Source organism: Mycetomoellerius zeteki, unplaced genomic scaffold (assembly GCF_001594055.1).
Source record: "Mycetomoellerius zeteki isolate Tzet28-1 unplaced genomic scaffold, Tzet1.0 scaffold62, whole genome shotgun sequence".
In the NCBI taxonomy this organism is placed as follows: domain Eukaryota; kingdom Metazoa; phylum Arthropoda; class Insecta; order Hymenoptera; family Formicidae; genus Mycetomoellerius; species Mycetomoellerius zeteki.
This window is the reverse complement of record NW_017257632.1, coordinates 3,609,323-3,634,974: the sequence shown is the minus strand read 5'-3', so window position 1 is coordinate 3,634,974 and position 25,652 is coordinate 3,609,323. Positions and strand designations below refer to the sequence as shown.

Sequence of the window (25,652 nt, the reverse complement as noted above, 5' to 3'; positions counted from 1 at the left end):
TCTTTCTTTTGTAAAATTACTTTTTAGTGTAATAGAAATAATAACAGTAATGTGAAAACATTAAAAATAATTAAAAGGGTATTTTTCGCACTATTTGTTTTAGAAAAAATCAAGTTTGAAAAAATGTAAAAAAATTATTGTATATTTATATATAAAATTACTTATTCATAATTGTGTATGAGCAATTTTTTAAATATGTTTCCAAACTTGTTGTTTTCTAAAACGAACAATGCGAAAATTTCCCTTTAATTATTTTTTATGTTTTCATATTACTATTATTATTTCTATTACACTAAAAACTAATTTTACAAAAGAAAGAGGGATGTATGAACATTTATGGACATATTTCAAATATGATTATATATGTTTATGAATATTTATTTATGTTTATACATATTTGTACATATTCATGCATGAGAAATTTTTTTACCGGATATATATGTATTATATAATATGTGCATATGTGTATATGTATATATATTTGCTTATGAACTTGTATCAATGTTTTGTTTCTTTCTTTTACTTACAATATATACTACATAGTCTTCATTATCAATATCATTATATCTCTTTATTTAAATTCTTAGCGATTATATGACAAAGAATTTTTTATAATAAAATAATAAATTTTCTGTTTTTAGAGGATAATGATCCTGGGATGCTTTGAATAAATGTCGTTCCTCTCTCTCTTTCTCTTTTGGTTCTATTTTTTTTCCTCTCTTTCTCTCTCTTTCTCTCTTTCAGAAACTGTTAAAACATGGCGGACTAGTCAAAAGTGACTGTTTCGTATCCTGACTCTTATTAGAGAGCCTGTCGCGTACTGTAGCGTAGCGAAAAATTATGTATTTAGTTATTCAATCATTCTTACAGACGGCGACGGAATGTAAAGCATGAAGAGAAAAAAGTATGTTGGAGATGCGCGCTGAATAAACATTTTTCCATACGATTCGCTAGTTGTATCTAGGTGCTTTCGCAAAAATTGTAGTCTAACATTCTCATAGTTTTCAGTACGATATAACATTTATATTTGAGAAAAGAAAAAATATCTATTATTTCGTGTAATTTCGTATTATTTTTTTATTTAATTTTATTGCAGTGTATTATCGCCGTGGCAATGAATTACTTTAGAGACAATAATATTAAAATATCTATTTTCTCTTGCAATTAAAATTCATTTAAAGATTATTGACGCGGCACGTTTGACATGTTTATTCGATTTCAGATGTTGATGAAATCCTGTTTTTCATCCCATTGCGTAGCGTATTGCAATTATATTTACCGCGGTAGTATTTGGTGGTGTAACTATTTTATGGCGCGATGATAGATATAAATGGTATGTGGTAGCTGTAGGTGCTCTTACGTGTGCAGGAGATACAAATAAAAATGTCAGAACACACGTGTTTATTATTTCGAAGTTAAGACACAGCGCTCCCATAAGTCAGAGGTTGAGAGCAAGTGCTACGTGCGTCACGCACTCTTAACTGCATCCTGTCCACACACACACACACACACACACGTGCATCAATATAATTCTATTACTTTCAAACAATGTCCTCCAATAGAAGATCAGAATCTGAGCCATAACTCCGTGAAGGTATATGTATAACTTAGGACACACAATGCTCCGGTGGCGCTTTTTATCGATCGGAGTTAGTGAAAACAAACGAGACATTCAATTCTTAAACGAGAAAAAAATGCATTCTTATATACTGTGCGTAAGTAAGTAAAGTGTGCACCTAGTTCAAAGCCGGAGTGTCTAGGGCGTTAGCTAGAAACACATAAAAAGACGTAAAGCAATAAGACTTGAGCGGTAAGCGAATCAGCCAATCACAATAGAGAACGTATAAAGTAATTCTCTACTGTGATTGGCCGATTCGCTTACTGCTTACGTCTTACTGCCTACGTTTTTTTTATTGCCAGACGTCCCGCGCTGAACCTTGATACGACAGTAAATAACTCGCATGTGCGTAACGCGTTCCTTGAAATCGGACTCCCGGCGCGGCTCGGCTTTTCCCCGCCGTTCGCGATAGCGATTCGCGAGAACGCGCAGGCATTCGCGCACATTCGCGTGGGCGATTAGATCCGCGACACGCTTTACGGGATAAAAGGAAAAAAAAGATATAAAGAAAAAGATTGGTACAATAGCCCTTTGTGTGTCTGTCCGCTCGCGGGACGGTTTGGCGATGGCGAGGCGCGCGCGCGCGCGCGCGTTGCATGTCGCTCGTATTGTGAAACGAATTCCAGGACAGGCGTTTTCCGGATCTGCGCGATCTGCCGCTTGCGTAAAAACGTCCTTTGAAGGTTCCCAATCGGTACGGTGACTATACGTCCTTTATTATAACGGTATAAGAACAGTCCTTCATTTCAGGTAGATATCCTTTAGATTGATTTATTTCTTCAAAACTTTATTTTATCCTTTATTTTAATAATATTACGGGAAATTCCCCTTTCTAATAATATAGCGTTGCAATGTCTAATATATTAATGAGCGAACTTTTACGGAAACTATCGACAAATTTAATCTTTTTGTGCAAGAGCTACATATTTGCCCAAACAATAGAGTAACAAAGTCACAATAACATCAAAATGATGTCAAAATAAGTCGTGATTGATTCAAAAATGATATTTAACAATTAAATTTGTAGCTATTTTAACGTTATGATAACTTGTATTTTATTTGGGAGCTATCTCAGACATATTGTGCAAGAAAATTTTTTTTAATTAATGCGCAAACTTCTGAGAGTCAAATTTTAGTTTGGAAATATTTAAAATCCTAAAAATTTCAGGTTTGTTTTTTATTTTCTCTAAGTATGGTCACTGTATTGATAGATCTCATCGATTTGGACGCCTTTTATAGACGTTCTGCGTGCTTATTACGTATAATCTTCGAGATGCGTCTCAATGAAGGACGTGCCGTGACGCGCCGCTAAATCTGTCATTGATGAAAGTTATTATTGGTATATAAAGTTGAGTGTTATATTCGTACCTTTACCAAGAAAATGTTTCGTAACGCATTTTTTACACGTTTCTCTGAAAAAAGTTAATGAATTAGTTATGTTGTCGCTGTGCATCCCTGGTGAAAATAAAAATCGGAGCGTAAGTCCAATGTAATGGCAGAGTAATAAAATTAAGCGTCAACGATCGAAACTTCTAAGAAGCATTTTTTACATTTTATTGTTTCAATTTTCGCCTTCTAGAAGTTTTGTTTACGCTTGTGTTACTCTCCCCTTATATATATATTTATATGTATATTCTTATATTCTTATATACCTTATATGTATATTCGACTTACGCTCTGATTTTTATTTTCGCTAGGGATGTCACATTCAAATAACATTATTTGCGATTCTCTTTGTTTAAACTAATCCGTATTACTTATATTGATGTATTAGATGTTATACTGAGATACACACACACACACACACAAAAGTGTTTACTACATGTGATAATTACATTGGTAAAATAATTATTAATACTAATTAGGAGTTCCATTTTTATGATTATTATCTACTGCTATAATGTTTATAATAATAATAACCATGTACGTATAGTTCTCTCAAACATGAAAAAACGTACTATAAATTATGATAATTTCAAATATTAGTATAGTAAAATATTAAATATAAATGGTAAATAAACATTTTTTTATTTAGTAAATGTAATCGCAATTACAGTGAATATAACTATTTTCTTCTAAATTCATTTATTATTTACGTTGTAATAATAACTAAAAAAATATGTTAAGAAAGATTTTTAAGCAATGCGTGTAACTATTGTTAATAGCACAATTGACTATATTTGCATAGTTAAATAACTATTTGTAGTTGTATCAAAAATAAGTGTAAATTATAGTTAAAATTATGGTGATTGTAACCATTTTTTTTCTCTCAATGTATATTTACATGCAATCAGGGCTGGGTATTTTTGCATTAGAAATGCCATTTAAAATGTAATTCTATTTAAAATGCTAAATGTAAAATACTTAAAAAAATGTATATTAAAATATATGTAAGGAAAACCATTCTGCATTTGAAAACTATTTAAAATTCTATTTACTCATTTTACATATAAAGTGGATTTGAAAAACATTTTGCATTTTAAATACATTTTTTTAAGTATTTTATATTTGGCATTTTAAATGATTACCCAGCCTTGCATGCAATCAGATGTAGTTCACTCTATTCGAATGACGACGACGTCGGACGAGTTTGCGTGTTAATGCGCGTTTGCGTCATAGTGTGTGACGGAACTCAACGGAGAAAGCGCATTCACCAAAAAGAGTCTCGGAAAGAGGTTTTGCACATCCCCGAGTATGGCGAAGAGGGAGAAGATCGTGTGGGAAACGTAGAGGGTGGCAGATACAAAAATGCCGGGAAGGTCTGGTGACGTTCGTTCGACCAATTTGTCCACATCGTTCAGCTGCGAGAAAAAGAGAAAGGAGGAAACATGGGCGAAGGGAAAAAAGGGAGCAGGATTTACGTCAGAAAAGAAAGAAGCAAGACCGCGAAAGTGCAATGGCACTTACGCTACCCTGTGAGAGTATCTGATCTGACTGCAGACGCGCACCAGTGGCGGTTAGCTTTTTCGCGCCAGGGAACTCATTCCATAATTCATTTCTCTTGTTTAGCAACGACATAATTAATCATGATTGCATACATTGAATCAAATTAAACATATTTGTTACAGTAATTGCCATAAAGATTTGGTGTTTCCTTTTCCTTAAATAAAATGAAATAAAGATTCAATCATTTTATATGTATAATTGGAAAATTGTTTACTGTAATTAAGAACATGAAAAATGATGAAAAGTTACAAAAGAATATCATGTGGAAATAAAGTTTGAATTTCACGAGGAGTCAAATTGACTTCTAGTATTAAACTAATAGATAAGGTTTTAAAATTAATATTATTTTGACTTTTTCGAAAAAAATTTCGTTACAAAAGTAACAATGAAAAGAAGGAATTATACAATTACGTTATATCGTGTGTTTTCAAGTTTATCAAGTTTAAATAAGTTTATATTTAATTTATAGCAAGCCTTCTTCGATACGAGCAAGTTAATTTTTCGTTTTATGCAGGAGATGGAAATAATAGACTGCTGTTAAGCCATTATCGAGGAATTTTTACGTGTTTTCATTCGATCGACAGAAAATTTTTATTTCATTATTTTATCGCCGATGAAGCATTATCTTCCGGCAATCGGGTAATAATTGTCCACCGTGGCCGACTCGGTCCCGAAGATATCCCATTGTTCGAAGGATCTTGGCTCGAGATATCGGATATTTTTCATCGTCCCGTATCTTTGTAACGTTCGCGTATTGCGACCACCCCGTGGTATCTCGCATGAAGTCTCTGGAGCATACTTAGGGTTCGTGCACACTGAAAAATAAGATTCAGTTTCTCTCTGTTCAAATACTATATAAAAAACTATTCCTTCCCCCCCTTTCTCTCTCTCTCTCTCTCTCTCTGCAATAAATATCACTGGTTCAAATTCACAGTGATCAAGTATTAATAAAACTCACAAAATTAATATTAAATATAAAATCCCGCCTGATGTTTAAAAATACCAATATTTACGAGTATTTATTCTGTGGATTTATCACTGCATAGAGAAGAATGAATGAGTAATTTTTATCTTACTAGAGGCTAATAAAAATACTCTGGCTATTTTTTCCAGAGTTTGTGACAAACTTTACTTGCCTAAAAATAAAAATACCGGAAATATAAGATAAAAAGTATATTAGAATTATAAAAAGTACATTATATACAGTGATAGTAAATCCATTCAAGTAATTATTATTATCTTATAGTAAAATAAATGGTACTGTTCTCAATTAAGACTAAATATATCTTTCAAAATTTATTTTGCGAAATGTGAAAAGTATCTTTACTTTCGGTATAGTTATACGATGACCACTCATTAATTTATATATATATGTATATATACATACCAGAAAAATAAAGTAAATTTTAAAGCAATAAGCACCTATCCTTATATGAATCTACCATTCATTTCGTATTCTAGTAAAATTTACTAGAATTCTTTACATTTTTTTTCTATGGCTTCGGACTCATCATCCCTTAATTGAAGGATGTTAAACGATATCTCTGTACTTGGTTTAATAGCACTCTCGTATTTATTCATATTTCCAAGAATTTTACCCTTTGGAAATCGATCGATTAAGACTCGGTTCCACCAATCATCGATGTTAATTAATTTACTCTTAATCTTTTTCTAATTTTAAGACTCACGCCCATTTCTACAGATGTAATTTATTTTTAATCCTAATTCAAGTAATTCTTCATCTTTTTCTAGTTGCAAGAATTAGATTTATAAGTTGAACTAACAATGAGATTAAAATTAATCTTACGTGCTGGTATAACCAACCCTAATTAACGCGCTACTTCATTATATTTAATTAAAAAAGACTTGAAACAATTCGCTGATATATCGATGAAGATTTTTTTTTAAACATCCTCATACTATTCCGAGATATCCTTCGGCTTCCAGATTTTCATGTCCCGAAGCTACGCTTTGGTGATCAGCGACTTTACGCCGCGGAGATACGTGAGATCGTGCTGTGAGTGTTCTGTCTGTCGGCAGAAACGACGATAATTACGATCGGAGCGATCGTACTAGCCATTATCTATCGTGCGGTACATACGATGCAGTTCTCGCAAAAGGTTACAACACGCCACTGCGGCTCGTATTGTAACCTTTGCGAGCATTTGCGAGGTGTTCTGTCGCAATCCCTTTACAATACGCGCCCGCGCCGCGTTTGCCGCCGCGAGCTGCGAGCATTCGCTATTTCGCTCGCGCGCTTAACGCTTTATCACAATCCGAATTAATAGTGCGCGCGGTGCAGATTTTTAATAATCCCGTTGATTTATGAAACGCACGCCTCGGTGTTACGATTGAGCTCGATGCAGCGCCCAGTTGACTTTTTTCCTCTCTTCTTTCTTTCTCTCTTTTTCTCTCGTCCGTCCATGGACCTTCACTGACGCAAATAATGAAGATCGTCGGCTAGACGCGAGAGGAGTAAATTTCACGCCTATTACGCTATTCGCGCTTTATCACTTTATCACTTGCACTGCTTTTCGAAAGAAAACGTCCAATCATGATTGCGAAAGCCAAGTCTTAATTGTCAAGTTAAACTCACGGAGCTTAAATATTTATACTCAATTAAAGTGAAGAATTCCCTTTTTATTTTTTTGTTACATATAAAGAATGTCTAATTGCATGCACTATTAATCCCTAGTACACACGATAATTTTCCGTTCCTTTATTATACACGATGAGATTTGTGTCCCAGGTTAGTTTTCATCACTTTAATAAAAATTATTAAATGATTGTTACATATACTTTAATATCTTTAGAAGGTATTTATAAAGTTGTATATTTAAAAAAAATGGTATATAAAATGATGCGTCTAGTTTTTCAAAGAAAAAAATGTGCCAGGACATAAATGACCCAATCGAGTGGAGAATATTAATATTAATATTTTAATATTTTAAAACGTCTCGTTAAAAAGAACGATGCGATCAACTTCTAACAATTTTTTAAAACTATATTTACGAATGAAAAAAATGATAAAGCAGCGTCGAGGCGCTCGGCGATGAACGAGCGTGCGAAAAATCATGATTTTGTCAATCCTAATACAGGGAAAGGATCCTCTCGCACGCGGTCGCGTTGTGAGCTGATCTTAACGCGATCGGCGTTTATTGAGAAGCAGCCGCGATATACATGAGGATGGAAGGAGAGCGTAGCGGTGGTGCTTGGAGAAGAGAGGAAGGTGGAGCGTCCACCTTCTCTTCAGGGTGCTCTTACCGTGCGTAAATATAGGGCATACCACGTCGTAGCGAGTGCATCGCGGAGGGTGACCCTGATGACCCAAGTGGTACCCGAAGGCAGCTAGCCTCGATGAAGAGGACGAGCGCGCGAAAGGAGCGCGAAAGGAGCGAGAAGGGAGTGAAGGGAGGTGGTTGCGAGGGAGGAACGAATCGTCGAGCCGGTCCAAATGGAGAAAAAAGGCGGGCTCGCCAAAGAGAAAGAGAAGAAGGACGGGAAGATGGCGAGAGAACGAGGAGAGAGAGAGGGGGGGAGGGAGAGGGGAGAGAGACAGAGGGAGGAGGAGGGAGATGGTACGCTAAAGAGACGTACGTTCCCACACGAACCCCCCAAGATGCGTCCTGCCATGGTTGGGCCTCTGGACCCCCGATGCCCAGAAGCTGATAAAAACAGCTACAAAACTGCCTACCGGTGTTTTCTGCCTTTTGCTCCTGCATTACTCCTTATTGCTGTCTCTCTTCGACACCTTCTTTCTTTCAGTCAGTCCATGTACTCTCTCTTGCGTCCGTTTAATTTAATCTCGAGAATGACGGCCACAGATCGGATGTATTCTTAAAATGATTATTTGATAATCACAATCGTGTGAAAGAGATAGTTTTTTTTTTGGATATTTCTTCCAAGAAATATACATTTATCATAGCAAAAGAAGCAATAATGGCTCTTCATAAAGTAAGTACGGTTTTATGTGATCGATATTAAAAATTTCTATCTTTAAAATTTAATTTTATTAATTTTATTAAATAACGATTAATTGATATAGAGTCATTATTTATACAGGGTATCGATTGTGTAACTTTTTCTCTGGAGCGGAAACGTGAAAAGAGAAAATTTTTTTGTTTATACATAGTAAGTATATATAAAAAATTTTCATATTTTCGCTCGGGGGAAAAAGAATTACATGATCGACCTCTTGCGAATATAAGCTGGGAAAAGTTTATCATTAATGTATTGAAAAAAAATTTATTAAATCTAAATATTCTTCTTTGAATAGTAGTAAGTACACTTATTTAAAATAAATAATACTTATTTAATAAGAAATGATAGTTAAATTAAATTGATAATTTCTGTATCACATAAATGTATGTTTTATACATTTAGTAAATATTTACTTGGAACTATTTAAACAAATATTTATTAAATTTGGTATTTCTTTTAGTAGCAATAACATATTAGCAACAAAAGCTTTTCTGGTTTATTCAGAATTAATAATGCCAGTTAATCATTATTTAATGAAATTAATAAAATTAACTATTAAAATTTATCGCACTAATATACTAACGAATTCTTTCTGGCTTATATACTCAAAATTAATAATGGCTCAGCTGTGTCATTAGTTAATTGCTATTTAATAAAATTAATAAAATTAAATTGTAAAGATAGAAGATTTAGAGAAGGAAAATTGAAGAGACAATCGCTAAAATATCGATATACATACATCTGCAGCTTCGAGCTTGATTAATTCTGACAGCGCTGACAATGCGTGATATTTATGTATACTGCGCATTCTTTCTGAATTTCCCTAACGCTCATATTATTGCGGGATCGCAATTGCGACACAGATTTACGCCGTGGGAATCGGCAATCCGTGATGGGTCTTTGCAGTCTTGCAGCCGGCCGCGGCGCGGGCGCGGGCAATTCCATCGTCGGATGCGATCGCCCGCGCCGCACCGCGTGAGTCACACATGTTGCCGAACGTTGCTACACTTTCTACGATACAGTGTGGAAAGAGAATCGAGGAGTACGTGCGCGAGCCAAATTGCGAAACTATCGTCGATCAGCGGGTTTATTATTGGGAATGGAAAGGTATATAGCGTTTGCACGCGCGCGAGAATGAGAGATAGAGAGCAATCAGCCTGGAAAGTGACGCTGTGACGCGTGAAATTGCAATGACGATGAGGATCTCTCTCTCTCTCTTTCTCTCTTGCGCGCGCGTACGCGAGATACGGAGAGATACCAACGCAACGGAAGTGACTAACGCGATTTTTAGTCCGCTGCGTCGTGACGCCAATCTCCCCTTCTTATAAGCGCGATGTAAATTACTTTATCTTAACTATCGGAAAATCTAACGACTTACCTTGCTTATTGGGAGAAGCTACGTAGAAATTAAATTATCGATACCTCGATTCTAATTAAGGAGAAATCGGATTCGGATTCATCGAGAAGTATCGAGCATTAAAATTGCTACAAACAGATGCTACGAAACTTAATTTATTGTATATGTATGTATATACTAAAAGAACGATGCTTTCTCTCTCTCGAGATTAATTACTCAAAATATTTGAGAAGGGAAATCTATATGTAAAGTAATTATAAAGAAATATATATATATGTATAGAGTAACTGAAGAAAAATACATGCAGGGTATTTCTATATTATGTATCTGTTCATATATATATTAGAGTGCCTAGTATTTGAGAGAGAGAGAGAGAATGAGCCGTAAATAAAATTAGCTCAAATAAACAAGAGAAGATATTTTTTTATTAAGTTAAATTACTAATGTATACGATACCACAGATAATATTCTATTTTTTAATTAAAATATAGTAAACATTTTTTGAAAGATAACATATTACAAATTTAAAGGGATTTATGTGAGTCCAATAATACCGCAAAATTTTAAGCTTGTCCCTATTAATATGCCCTTTATTGAAGCTGAGAATATTGTATTATGAAATACATACATTGAAATTGTAAGTATAATTAAAATAATGATTTATACAATATTAACTTAAACATTAGCTTACATTTATTATCTGTTTCAATAATTATCTATATGTTAAAATGAGTCAAATGTGGATAGGCATGGCACATTAATAGGGACAAAAACATTTTCTTTATGCATGTGTTTATCACAAATATAAAACATTAACAATTTTTAGATTAAAAAATATTATAAGAAAAAGAAATAGTTGAAAAACCGATACTGATTCTAAACAGGCAAAATTAAAGCTACAATATTTAACAATTAATTCAGTAATAAGCTAGTTGGCTTGTTATTGAATATAAAGGCACTAATAGAGATAGTTATCCTATATCTTGTTAAAATATAAAGTAGTACAATTTTTAATTTTTCTTATGTCAATTTTAACAAAATGAAACTCTAACAGCTGCTATTGTACGTTGATTCCACAACGATTCTTCTTATAGATCTATTCAACAAAGTTGAAAGGAACTCGTCTGTCGTTACGTAACGTTATCGATAATTATACGACTTATCCTTCTCATACCGATGTATAAACCGATTGCGCACGTCTAAAAAATACATGAGGATTATTGCGACTAATACGATGCAAGACATCGATCGTCTCGAAGTGCAGCGGTGACGTTTCCCGGCACCCTTTCATACTTGAAAAATTTCAAGATGATCGTATCTTCTCCTTGTTTTCCCTTCTTACATGATCTTCCGTACGGTACCGAAGTATATCGAGAGATCGTATCGCGGATCGGATCACGTATAGGATTGCGTCGATTTAGCAGTTCGAGCAATAAATTAAGCATTGCACGATGTAAAAACGAATGTCCATATATTTTAGTCAAGTTAAATGAGCAATAATTATCTGACTTAGAACTATTACGCACATATATGTATTTTTCGATAAAATGGTTTCCAATTTTTATTAATCTAATTGATGTTCTGTTTTATTTTTAATCTTCTAAATATCATCTTAAAAGAGGTAAAGCAAAAAAAATAATTTACGTTTAAGTTTAAACCGATTAATTCGATATATGTTTCTAAAATAAATTCAATTAATTCTGTAAGAAAAGAGAGAGAGGATGTTCAGTTTTGTTATCTTGATTCAAAATAAAAATTAATTTTTAATTATATCCAACATCTATTTGACACAATCTGGATGCATCCAGCTATTGATGGAAAACAAAAATTACGAGCGTTGATAAAAATACTCATTAATCGCAATTACGCATGGAGGATTTGTTCAAGTATTCCTTCCTTTTCTTTAATTTGATGAAAGTACTGGATACGCTCAAACTTCGTTAATTTATTTAAATTGCCATGGTGTCTCTCTCTCTCTCTCTCTCTCTCTCTCTCTCTCTCTCTCTCTCTCTCTCTCTCTCTCGTGTGCTTCCCAGCGATTCGACTCGCCATTGTCGGTGAACCGTCGTTACTTATCAGCATGTAATTTCATTTCAGATTTTTGTGGTATTAACGTCGGAATTAATAAGAGAGAAAGACATATTGAAATCCTACTCTGTTCATTGCAATTGAATGTAAAATTTGAATCAGGGATCGACATCTTTAAATTGGCAAACAAAACAATGTAAAAGAATCACGTAAAATACCCGACGAAAATGCAAATTACAATCCGCGAATATAATTTTACGTAATGTGGTATCTTGTTTATCGCATGTTTTGAGGTATGTCTATCTTTATACGTGTCTATCTTATGCAAAACAATTTTTGCAATATACTATACCAATTACACGTTCACCATGATATATGTATATATATATATATACATATAGCACGCGCAGTGTCTCGCAACTAGAATTATCCAATTATCTGTGATTGAAACTGTATTTTTAAGATAATTGAAGAGATCGATTTTAAATATTATTATCCAACCTGCAATTACACATCCGAGTAAAATCAATATGCAATATAAAGATAAAACATAAAAGCTATTAATATATCTCAATTTTTCAAAGGTAAAGTAAAAAAAAACAAACAATTCTAAACTTAAACGTTCAAAAAGATCGTTAAAATACGACACGATAAAAATGGAAAATGGTTTTAATATTAATAAACCTAATGTTTTAAGATACAAAACAATTTTTGCTATATAAGTTCACGAAGAAAAACCTTTGGAACTAAAGTTTCATCGTGCTGCAGTACACAGAAAGTTGAACTACGAATAAATAGATTAATCTCAAAGTTAAATCTCAAGAAAAAGGCGAAAATTATGAATGGGAAAAAGCATGAATGATAAATTGTTTCTTCTCTTTCAAGGAACCCCGATTTATCATAATCACTGATTTGTATCGTACATTTATGCACATGATGATGTGAACCACTCGAGAGTCCTATTAATAATTTGCATATCCTTACTTTTTGTCGCAAGAGAGAAAATCCGCCAACCTGTTCTTCGCTGTAAAAATACTAAGTAAATGCGCCCATATTATGTCAATTATGTACGATTAATCTCTGTCAGTCGGTATAAAACCAATACAGAGTGCGAGATTCGCATCATCTTCCACTTGTTTGGTCATTAAACCACTCTGCTTTAAATGCACGATGTGGATATAATTAACAATGAAAGAATTAATAAAGAGAGAGAGATTGCCAGACTGCATTTTCGCAATAATGAAAGGTGGAAAACAAAACAATCAGTGTCACAGAGGTTTGTTGATTTCGCATTTATAAAACTAAATTGAGATCAACTCTTCTAATATACAATTAAATATGTAAAATTGTTTTCATCAGTATATGTATAAGTTAATTTTGTTACTGCGGTTTAGTTAATTATTTTTTGATTATTTTATCATATATAAATTGTAAAAGTGGACGTATTCGATTGATCAGATTATTGTACATATACATCTATCTAGAGCCAAATAATAAAATTTTTTATTAATTTTTTAAATATTATATGTAGAAAGAAGAATAGTGTACGCAGAGACATCTAGTGCTTAAATAAAATTATATAGTGTAATGTTGATAATACAGTGTGTATTATCGACAATTGCTTGTAATTTCACGATTATCGGTAACTGACATCACTTTTGCCAATTTAACAGCAATTACATGGATTCGAAAATTTAAATTTAAAAATCAGATGAAATATTAGAGAAAAATGTTACAATAAAAAATAAGAGACACGAATCAAAACGCGTCAATTTCAAAGATTTTATTTATCATAAAGTTTTTTGTTCGTTATCTACAAATCTAAAGTAAAATATTATGCCTATACAGCATACCCATTATATATATGAATATTTGGTACATTATATATGAATATTTAAATACGATATATACGACCACAATTGGTGCAGTTTGCATATCAAAACATTCACGTGTGCATTGCTCAGTTCTAAATATTTGAAAAGAAAGATCATAATAAATATTTGAAAACAAATATATGGCAAAGTTTTAATATCTTCTATATTAAAGTTATGTAACATACGTACTTTCGTGATATAATTTCCTATACATTTATTAAAAAATTAATCAGAAACAAACAATTGAAAGAAATGTATTTTCCCTTAGTATATATATATTAATAAATTCAATGTTAAAATAATGCGCTTGGCTTAGCGCCGAGACACTACGTGTCTCTAGATTTTGTGTCGAATATTTATCAATTATATTAACTTACTATTTATTAAATAATGGACAAGAGAAAATAGTAAATTTCTTTAAGTCATGACTGCAGTAATTATCGAGTCTTTTACATCTAATATATATAGGAACGATCATCATATACAATAATTAATAAATTTAACATTAATCAAAATATTTGTGTATCGACATACCGATATCTAGTTTTATCATGTAGGAATGTCATCATTCACGTTCCACAATAGTCATATGTAAATTGAGGAACACACTAAATATTACAAATCGTAATTACAAGTTTATTTAACGCTATAATTACTACACACTTAGTACCACCTATTGATCGAGCAACATTTATGTTTTCACTTGTATAGGGCAGAATTCCTATATAATAGTACGATATTAAACTGCACGTAAGTATGTAGTATCTAAACATTTTCTTATGCTTAGTCAAAAGAATTTTATATGTAATATAAATCATGAGTTGAGATGAATTTATGGACGACAATCCATTTACTTTACTAAGCCCATTTTCTTAGCTTCCACCTCATAAATTAATAACCTCCACATTTTAACTACAAACACTTCCGCTTCTTCGTCCAATACCTGAAACACGAGTATCTGTACATTTCGCAAAGTTTTTCTATGAAATGCAAAAGCAAAAAGTATTTCACATTATAATTACCATCTGTACATCGTCTAGTATTCCCTGAGGAGAACTGCCCGCCATTACTTTGCTACAGATAAAATCTACTAGAGTAGGTTCTGGTTCGCCAATATATTCAATAATCTTTTTATTGATCCAAGGTCTTATCCTCTTCTCCATCAATGTCTAAGTGCAAAACATGTAAAAATATTGGAATTGGATTTTACCAATCAAAATCGCAGTAACATAAAAAAAAGTACAGAATAAATTAACAATAAGATAGAATTCGAAGTAAATAATTTGTTTTTCTATAAAATATGAAGAATACTTACGTTATCGATGAGTGCCCAATCAAGTTGATAACCAAACAATGCATTTTTATCGGTAGGTATTTTGTCTATGAGAGATTTTATGTGTTTTCGCTTTTCTTCTTGGCTTTTTGTATTTTCTTCTTTTCCTGCCTTTGTGACTTCTTCCGTTTTCTTTTTCTTCTCGTCTCCGTAATCTGAAGATATATATACATACATACATATATATATCTTTAAATATCTCAGCTTTCCTTAACAAAATTTAGAGCTTTAATATAATAAGATTAGAACACTTACCTAAAGGTACAAGTTTACGCTTTTTCGCGTTATTAGTGGTATCATCATCGTCATCGTTATTGAATACATCTTTAACATCAATACGACCTTTTTTCCGCGTTTGATTCGTCTGTTGTGAATTTGTATTAGCAGCGGTATTAGGACTGACAGGCGTTTTACCGCCTATACTATGATCGCTAGCACGATTGCCTCCGCTTCCCATAGCAAATGGAACAAAGTTACCTATATCAAGAAAAAATGTAGTTGGACATTGATAAAATTATTAAAATTTAAATGATAGTTTTAAGAGTATCGTATATGCAAAATATTTGTTGTAAATTATTAAGTCTGATTGAGATGGTATTCGTATAAAAATTGCAAGGAGGTAATTTGTACGGATATTGTATTTGTAGATAGTCAAGAGACACTTACTACCACTTGTCTTTTCTGGTTCACTAACAAGAGACATACGTGAATCTTCATCTAATGACGGTGGAATGGACTGAGCAGGTGTCGCAGCCGATTGATGTCCCGGTGATGGTCGTGCATCTTTTAAACTCTCTCGATCTATATCTACTAATCCCTCTTGAATCTCGTCACCATCGCGATGATGATTCTGATGATGTCTATGATGCCGACGATGATGATGATGATGTCGTGGAGGTGTTCTGGACGGTGCTTCCGGTTGAGAAACATCGTCAAATTGTACACCGTCATCACTATCACTCTCTATTGGCTCGGTTTCTATTGGCGGCATTACTTCTTTATCTTTTTTCGCTTTCTCATCCTCTTCGTCAATTATAGTTATTACTGGTTTAGGTTTATACTGTTCTTCTCTTTCTGCTTTCAACTAACGAAAAAAAGAAATAAGACATAAAAGTAAATAAAAAATTAAAAAATTCTTTTATGTATTTGCTATAATTAGATAATTCAAGTCTGTAGTCTTAAGCAGCATGACCAAGTATAACATTTTTAATTATAACATATAGAAAGTAGAATTAATTATAGAATATTATAAAATAAGAGCTTTTCCTTAAAAAATAGATCTTCCAATTCAGTTAAAAAAAATTTTAATTTTTTTAAATTATAAAATTTTAAAACTTATTAGAATTTTAGGTTCCTTTAATATGTAAATTTATATATAGGATACAACTTACCCTTTCAAATTCCGCGGCAGGATCCGGATTAGAAGCATCCGCGTATAACTTATCGCGTAGACGCTGAAGCTCCTGCCGTTCAGCACAACGATCCCGTGAATCAGCTTCAGCCTCCAATGCTCGTTCTTCGAGTCGGCGAGATAATTCTTTACCTTTATAATACTTGGAATCATCACGATCATCGTCATAATCCTCGAGGAACTCCTTCAGACGTTTTGCCTCCCTCTCCTTGGCTTCGCGTTTTGCACGACGCTTCTCGGCTTCTTTTTCATATTCCTTCTGTTTGCGCCGTTCGCGTGTCTCCCACGCCCTCAAACGTTCCTGGTATGCCGCTTCTTTTTCCCTGGCTCGCCTTTCATTTTTCTTCCTCTCTTTTGCCTCCTCCTCCTCCTCTCTCTCGCGCATAATCTCCCTTTCGGTCTTCCTCACCTCTTCGCGCTCCCGTTCCCTTTCCCTTTCCCGCTCTCGGTCTCTCTCCTTCTCTCTATCTCGCTCGCGTTCCCGCTCGCGTTCCCTTTCACGGTCTCGATCCCGCTCTCGTTCTCGTTCTCGTTCTCGTTCTCGTTCCCGTTCCCGCTCTCGATCTCTCTCACGATCTCTGTCTCGATCTCGGTCTCGATCGTTTCTCAATCGATCTCTATCACGTTCTTTAGATCTGAAAAATTCAAACAGTTTATAAAGTAAAGAAAAAAGAAAAAATTATGTCCAGAAACAATAAAGAAAAAGTTATCCAAGACAACAAAATCACTGATGAATGTCCAAGGGTGACATGATATACAGCATGACTCGCATAAATCTGTACAATACAATCAAACTGCGTCAATATGCATATGCATTTGTAGATTCCTATTTGCAAAAATATTTGATTTAATATGTAAAATATGTTTTACACATTGCTCAATGGTGCATCTATCCTATGCAAATGAGATGCAAACGTTACTTCACCTGGATCTAGATCGACGTTTGTCCCTTCTACTGCTGCCAGTACTATCACTACGACCTTTATGAGACGTAGGACTACTGGGATCTCCATCTTGATCGTCCTTGGAAGCATCATCGTCACGCTTATCGCGTCGTTCCTTTTCCCGTTTCTCGCGCTCCTCTTTCTCGACAGCTTCCTTCTTTCGCTTCACCTGGGCCTTCTCCTCTTCCTGCTTCTATAAAACACAAGAACACGAGCACAGGTGAGACAAAAAGGTTGAAACAAGTGTGTCGATCTGTGATAATGATGGAACCAAGAAACTAGCAATCGTATCTTTCTTAAATGCAACAAAAAATACTATTATGTTTATAAATATTGTCAGCAAATAAAGATCTTTGACGTTATGAAAATTCGTTATGAAAGTAAGAACGCATAATAATTACTGAACAAAACTACAAATTAAAAATTCGCGAATATTATAATCTGTTAAATAAATTTTGCCAAAATATATGTTAACTGTTGAAGAAATGTTTCTGTTGCATTTTCCATAATTAACAGAAAGGACATATATACATACACAGAAAAAAGAATCGAAATTTAAATCGCATAAATGGCTACGTTACGATTCATATTATAGAACGATCACTAGTTGTATAAGCCTTAATCATCTGACATAACGAATGTAGAGATGTTCATTTCAATATGGTATACTCACTCCACTGGAGTATGCTCGATCGGCAGCATCTTACGCGAGAAATCTCGTTTACATATCAATTACCTAAGTGCAGGTACAAATATTTGGATACAGGCATAAAAGTTATCTTAAACTCTAGCTTATAATTTAAGTACCTTAACGCTATTAACAGATGCATCGCAGAGGCCACCCAATGTACTTACAACATTGCAAATGTGCCTGTAAAATCGATAGTGTCTAAATCTAAGAGCTTGAAAGGGGTCTTGAGATTATTTCTTGATCAATATTCAATAATTATTAGAAAGTATTATACCAATCGAAGGCGCAGTCATCACGAAGAAGGGTATCCCACCAAAACATCTTTTCACATTTGCCAAGAAACTGTCTCACACTGTCTGACAACATTTGATTTCCTCTGGTAATGGTTACACGCATTATGGCAGCCGATGCAGCAAACTGTTGAATATCAAATGCACAATAGTTTGCTCACCGTTATCGTCCCGTGTTATAAACGCAACGTCTTAGAAATAAATTAGTATGATTCATCTTTATTCGTTATATTACTATCCAAAAATGGGTTACTGTTTGGAAAATCGATCCTAATTATTATTACTAATTATTGCACGATCATTAAAACGAGATTAAAACGAGATTATCTACTCACAATGTATATTCGAATATATGAATTTATATTTAAATAAAATATTCTACAAAGAACTCTATAACATTTCTATTAGTAAAATATTATTCGTTACACTGTTATGCGATATACAATTTTTTTCTCTAATTTTCTTATTCTTCCTAACATATATAATTATAGAAATGATACCGCTGCAATATTGATATATTTGTTATTACATAGAATTTGAGAAAATGTAGCTCTTTTAATAATTTATCGTTGTCATCTTACTATCGTTTTATACAATCATCTATTCCAGCATGACACGTAAGCCATTTTATCCATACGGTAACCCATAATTTTAAGTTCTAACAAGGGTAGAATAACACACAGTGCATAAAAGTAAATGCACATTGTGAGGAGAAAATAGACTGCTGAAACATGAAATGTGGTCAAAAAGGTATTTCTCAGATGGGCAGTTCACTAGCAAAAATACTACAAGAACCGAATGCTTGTGTTGGCTCATGGTTGTGGAGTTTACTCACGGTGTGAAGTTGACTTGGTCAGTCAGTGTGGTGGTACCGGAGAATGGAGGAGCGCGCACCTAGGTACTACATGTCTGATCGAGACGCTGACAGAAGCTGTTTACACAAAATAAAGACAACAACTGAACAGTCGCCACTTGGTGATGGACAAAATCAGTTTCATTGTGTGTAGCGCACAGAGAAAAAATCTCCCGGCCCTAACAAATAGTCTATCCCAAAGATGTAAAAAGTGTGTCAGCGCCAAAATGTGTTTTGCTCAAAATGATAATACGTTCCGATCCTAAGCTGTGTGCGTGAAAGCAACCTGGACAACCGCTTACCTACGTTCGATATGCGAATACTAGACTGCTAGGCGTCGATAACGAATAGTCAACGTAATATTTATTGCTGTATGGCCAATAATCATTGCTATTATTTTTTAATTTGATATTTAATATAAAATCAGATACGTATGCATGTCTCGTACGAAAAAGTGTACAGAGACATTCGTTAACATATATTTCGTTAACATGATACATGGTAGTGTATATACATGATGATTGATAAGAAACAAATAATTCAAACATTTTCTTTATGTTTGAAGATGTTGAAGAATGATCAAAACAAGATCAAGAAAATGATATTAAAAATCTCGAATTGATTTAGACCTAAGTAACTCTTTAATTCTATTAAAAGAGAGATATCTAATCTATCTAATAATTAAAAAAGAGAATATATTAATGACTAATAATTCTAAAAAAAAAAGAGTAAAGACTTCAATCTGATTTAATTTAATTTTAATAAAAACCTTTCAGAAGAAATATTTTTTACATAATTTTTTTTACAAAGTTACAAATTCAGATTTTATTCTAAACACATTTTTATATCTTTGAATCTAAGGAAAATATTTAGTTCAGTTTTTAATAACCCCATTTTGTAATATCCATTTCTATTTTCTAATATAACCAGCTTTTATATTTTAAATAAATAAACATCTATATGTTTTGATGCAAGCATATTGATAATTCATAGCAATTTGCAGCAATATTATCTGATAAATTATTTTGATTTTCATATATATTCATAATTAATGAAACATTATGTGTGCATAATTAGTGAAAACAGTATAATAAATGAGAACAGAAATAAATGGTACACGAATATATACAAAGTTATATATCAAATAAAAATTATGCTTTACTATAAAAACAAAATTTAGTTACATATCAGATAGAAAGAACTCATTATTTCGGTGCATCATTTTGGAACATTAAGACATATTTTTGATATTAATTGCTAGCAGTTTAGCATAACATATACAGAAGTAGATAAAATTAGTTTAGTGCCAAATAAATCGTAATAGTATCTATCTCTAAACGGCAAAAATATAATAGTCGCAATGTATCACAGATGTATATTTGCGACGAATCAAAACAGAATACCAATAGAAACAAACTGATCAGCTACATGTCGCCAGCTTGTCGCGGAGAGCTATGAGTCTCCTTCTTAATGTATTACGCATTTCTTTTTTTTTCATGTTTGGTTGTTTGGATTATACTCTGACTTACCGACGAGCCTGCAGCCGTCTGCGAAAATACGAGGGATGTGCTGTCATTGACTCCCTTCAGAGCCAATGAGTGAGTGAAAGGGCGGTCCCCACACACAGCATTCCTAGGCGTGTGCGTTTGCTGTATGCGACGCACGCTGCCTGTTATTATAATTATAGCAACGAGTCACGGCTCCAATTGTTCAGAGCTAATATAGCACACACGCACTTTATCACAAAATACTTAAAAGCTACGACTTTCGAGATACTCATAATCCTCTCTTGTATACATATATCCAAATACATTCTTTTACATTTTAAGTGTACAAAGAGAGAAAGAGAGAAAGAGAGAGAGAGAGAGAGAGAGAGAGACAGAAAGAGAGAAAGAGAGAGACAGAAAGAGAGAAAGAAAGAGTCTAATTACCAGCGTCTGCGATAGAATGTGTATGCGATTGGACACTTTCAATATTCATATTACAACAAGAGTTTATCAATTTGCGTCTTCCTATTTTATTGTGTAAATTACACTAAACGTAACAATTCGTGTCCAATCGCAACATATATATGAGGTAGATACTAGCGACAATTTGTCAACAAACATTAAAAGATGAATTTCTTTTTTTCGTGTATAGCACGAATTCATAGATTTCATTGTATAGTGTTGCGCATGTAAATGTGAGTGTGTATGTGTGTGTATGTGCGTGTGTGTGTAAGGGTGTCTCAACTATCGCATTTCCTCTTAAGGACATTCTTGAGGTAATTTTGAGACGAAAATCCTAATATAAGAATGTCGAGACTACAATAATTTTTTGAATTATAAACTAACTTTAAATGCTTATAAAAGTCAAAAACCATTTTACTTTTATAACTTCTATTATTATTTCTGGATTCTTTTGGACATTCTAAGACGAAAATATCGAGGCTATAATAGTTTTCGAATTACACACTATATTTAACCAATTAAATAATTCAAAAACTATTGTAGCCTCGACATTTTTGTATTAGGATTTTCGTCTCAAAATTACCTCAAGAATATGTTCTTAAGAGGAAATGCGGTAGTTGTGAGACACCCTGTATATCTGGAGATACGGTACTGTCTCGGTGTGTGTGTGTGTGTGTGTGTGTATACACACCATATATATACACGCGCACACACACACGCCTCTGATTTCATCTAAATCAACAAGATGTAATGTAACGACATCTTTTGTACATTCAATACTCTTAAGCTTTGTGAAAATTTTATGTACGCAAACTATATCCGATAGGCATCATTAACATACTCAAATATCATAAACTTATGAATGAACCGATAGATGTGTAAAAAATAAACACGTGAAAGACAACAATTAACAATAACACAAAGTATTACAAACATATACTTATTCTGAAAATAAAAGATGAAAATTTTTTCAAAACTTTATATCAAGATAATAAAAAAAAGACAAAAAATAAAATGATATAAATACTCTAAGAGAAATATACGGATACACATTTTATATATTATTAATATATGAATAGCGATTAATTCGTAAATCTTTATCTGACCTTGTTGCTTCTGAAATGCACTATTTTATCCCATTGATTTTCCATTATTTTGTAGTAATGCGATCAATTGCAAAAAGATATGTTTATAATGCTTCATGGACCAAATGTTACTTATATATAAACATTAATTTTCTCAATGCAAAAAATTTCAGTATATATTTTAAGAGATAAAATTTCCGTCTTTTATTGCTTTTATTATATAACGCGACAAACTTTTTATGAGATTACAAAAAGAAAAATGAAAGACAGGACTTAAAGAAAGATTTACAAGTACTTGTAATAATAATAATTACCTTCATAACCTCCCTGAATTTGCCAATTTCCCGAGTAATCAAGTCTCTTTTACTTTCTTCTATTTCCGTTTCATCCAAATTTAAGGATTTAGCTACCATTTTTGTCTGATGTTCCTCTGTGACAACACACATATAGTAAGAAATTCTCGTGTCTTATTTAATAAGATTTAGCAACTAAGTGAATATTTACCTGGAGCAACTTGTGCCATTTCTAGATCTGCAGCATGTTCAGCTATGATCTGATTGATGCGTGTGAGTGCATCTGCGTCGACCACTCTCATGCCTTCGTCCATATAATCTTCACCCTCTTCACCGTCAGCTCCTTCACTGGGCGTTTCGTCTTGTAAAGGTGACTGACCTCCTCTAAGTTTCTTCCTTCGTTCGGCTATAAAATGAACGTCAATTTGTTTTATTCAAATCTCCATCTTTTTTATTTTTTTTTATCTATCGAAAACTCACCTTTGAATTGGTCCAGGACTACCTTAGCTTTAGCATCCACTTTGACAACGAGCTTTTTTGTGCCTATTTCCATATCATGGAGCAATCGAACTGCTCTGAGACCTGCATCAGGGCCTGCATATTCGCAAAAACCGAATGCTTGTACTCTCTTCCACGAAAGAACATGTCCACATGCGCCCAGAATATGTCGTATCATCACATCAGGCGCTCTGTCCATTATGTTACCAATGAATACCGTGACAGGTGGACCAGACTCTCTCTCGCGTCTTCGATTATTATCGTGGCGATTTTGATTTCGCGAGTAACGTACAGCCGGCGCGGATGTCTGCATCGCAGATACGGGTGATGGAATCATCTATGTTTTATAAATGGTAGGATTCTTAATTATGCACATATCTACTCATGCACTCCGTATTTCCCCTCCCTTTCTAATTGCATGATTAATTGATTTTCTTCTTTTCAATTAACTAAGCATCGCTACAAAATATCAAGTTATTCATTCTGCTTTGCGTATTACATGCATTAAATAAATTTAAAGAAAAATAACTTTTTCCTTTGTATATATACTGCACACAAAGCTGCTTGTAAGCTTATTTAAAAGACGTTTGTTTCTGTACACTTGAAACTAATCTATGATGCAATTTATTGCTGACATATTGTATATCAATAATATAAATAATAATAATAATTATATATATATATATATGCGTGCTTTACATGTAGAATACAACATATGTATTAATCAATACTACTTTCATAGTTTTATCATATACGCGTGTTGTATATTGTGTTATGGAATTAATGCTGTCACATACATCTTACAGATTACAATATAAAAAAAAATTTTTCAGTTATAGCAAAAGCAAAAATTACTACACACAAATTGGTTTTAACTTATGTGTGAATGAATAAAATGTACATTACAGATAATCAATCAATATCAAAAACACATCTATCATGCCTGAATGTGGCTAGTTTACTTACATGGGCCATAGGCATAACTCCTCCTATAATCGGTGGAGGTGCACCAACCATGTATGGCATGGGAGGCATCCCAGGGATACCCATAGGTGGCTGACCAGGGTACGACATGATTGTGACAAATTGATACTGTAGCAATGAATACTCTACAACAATAAATTATATAAATATTAAGCAAACGAAACTAGTAAGAATTAATTTTATTTTATAGGTAAATATTAATGAATATTATAATCTTGGAATATTATATATAATCACAATTATAAAGGATAATTTTTTATTGTTATTAATCTTTGCAAGATGGCAAAAGCCACTACAGTGATGCTGAAACAATGTTATATTTTGAGCCAAAAATACAACCAAATGATGCATTATAGTAAATCTTACTCAAGTTATAAACTTTTATAAAATGTTATAAAAGTTGTAAGATTTCAAAAATAGATACTCGTCCTCTAAAGGTTAAACTGGACATAAATTAATCTTATTATTATTATTATTATTAAGGCAAATTAATTCCGAGTTTAACACTTTGAAACGTGACTCGATAAATTTATACAATTACATATAAAAAATTATATTTTAATGAGATGCCTTATTAAATCTCTGTCGGGTACATACAACATCAATTATACAAGGAAAAATATTATTGGACGTATCATTGCTTACAAAATGAAGCTCCTGGAGATAAAACGGTATCAAAATACAAATTTTACATCTATTGACGCTTATGAAACTAAGAAATCACGAAGTATGTACGACGTCTACTGCAATACGATACAGTGATCTAGCTTGATTCTTATCATATGTAACAGTACTCAAATGAAAAATACAAACAGCTAGAAAGTCACAGTACATACGGAAGCGATCATTTGTGAATAAAACCGGTAAAGCCTGGGCAAAAACCAAGTTTCATATGCGTACTATATGTATGCCATAATAAAATACACACGCTTTTTCTCTCACTCACTCACTCACCACTCACTCACTTTCTTTCTTTCTCTCTCTCTCTCACACACGCGCGCGCGCGCTCACACACACATGTCACACGTACACATACGCACGTACATACTATTTCTTTCCCCCTTCTTTCTTTACAATCTCAGTGCTCCATGGTATTCAGTTTATGCGAGTGATATCTCTGAATAAATTTCACAAAATCAAACGAAATCATGCAATGCTACGCGAAAGAAACTGTAATCGTTATTAATCAATGCGTTGCGAAAGCGTGCTTCGGCCGCAGACACGTTAATGAATGCCCGACAGGGAGACGTCAATGATGAAGGATTTTAACCACTAAACTAGCACGGGGAGGAATCGTTATGATCATACTCACATGAGGAAGCGTGGAACAAAGTTACAGGCTATCGCGCTTGATATCTACGTGTCATTTCGATAAAGCCGTCGGATCGAGATGTAGATCCTCACTTGAAAACACTCGGAAACGAGGCAAAATACCACCTCGATCTTTAGCACAATTGTACGATACAATTTGCGGTATTACACCAGAGCGACCACAACTTACGCGTGTGATGTAGAGT

The 25,652-nt window shown here is 33.4% G+C and overlaps 2 protein-coding genes across 2 annotated transcripts; both read right to left on the bottom strand.

The window, feature by feature from the left end:
- Window positions 1–5,185: 5,185 nt before the first annotated feature.
- On the bottom strand, window positions 5,186–9,490 carry LOC108728539 (uncharacterized). Its single transcript, XM_018457130.1, has 2 exons — window positions 9,374–9,490; window positions 5,186–5,362 (listed from the first exon to the last, which is right to left on the bottom strand). Exons 1-2 carry the CDS (start codon window positions 9,488–9,490, stop codon window positions 5,186–5,188), a joined length of 294 nt encoding a protein of 97 aa, XP_018312632.1.
- Window positions 9,491–14,296: 4,806 nt separating this feature from the next.
- On the bottom strand, window positions 14,297–25,652 carry LOC108728577 (RNA-binding protein 25). Its single transcript, XM_018457200.1, has 12 exons — window positions 25,448–25,652; window positions 24,118–24,260; window positions 23,134–23,488; window positions 22,865–23,059; window positions 22,675–22,790; window positions 17,474–17,685; window positions 16,529–17,183; window positions 15,804–16,221; window positions 15,393–15,614; window positions 15,120–15,292; window positions 14,827–14,973; window positions 14,297–14,747 (listed from the first exon to the last, which is right to left on the bottom strand). The coding sequence occupies exons 2-12, from the start codon at window positions 24,223–24,225 to the stop codon at window positions 14,655–14,657; spliced, it is 2,694 nt and encodes an 897-aa protein (XP_018312702.1). The 5' UTR covers window positions 24,226–24,260; window positions 25,448–25,652; the 3' UTR covers window positions 14,297–14,654.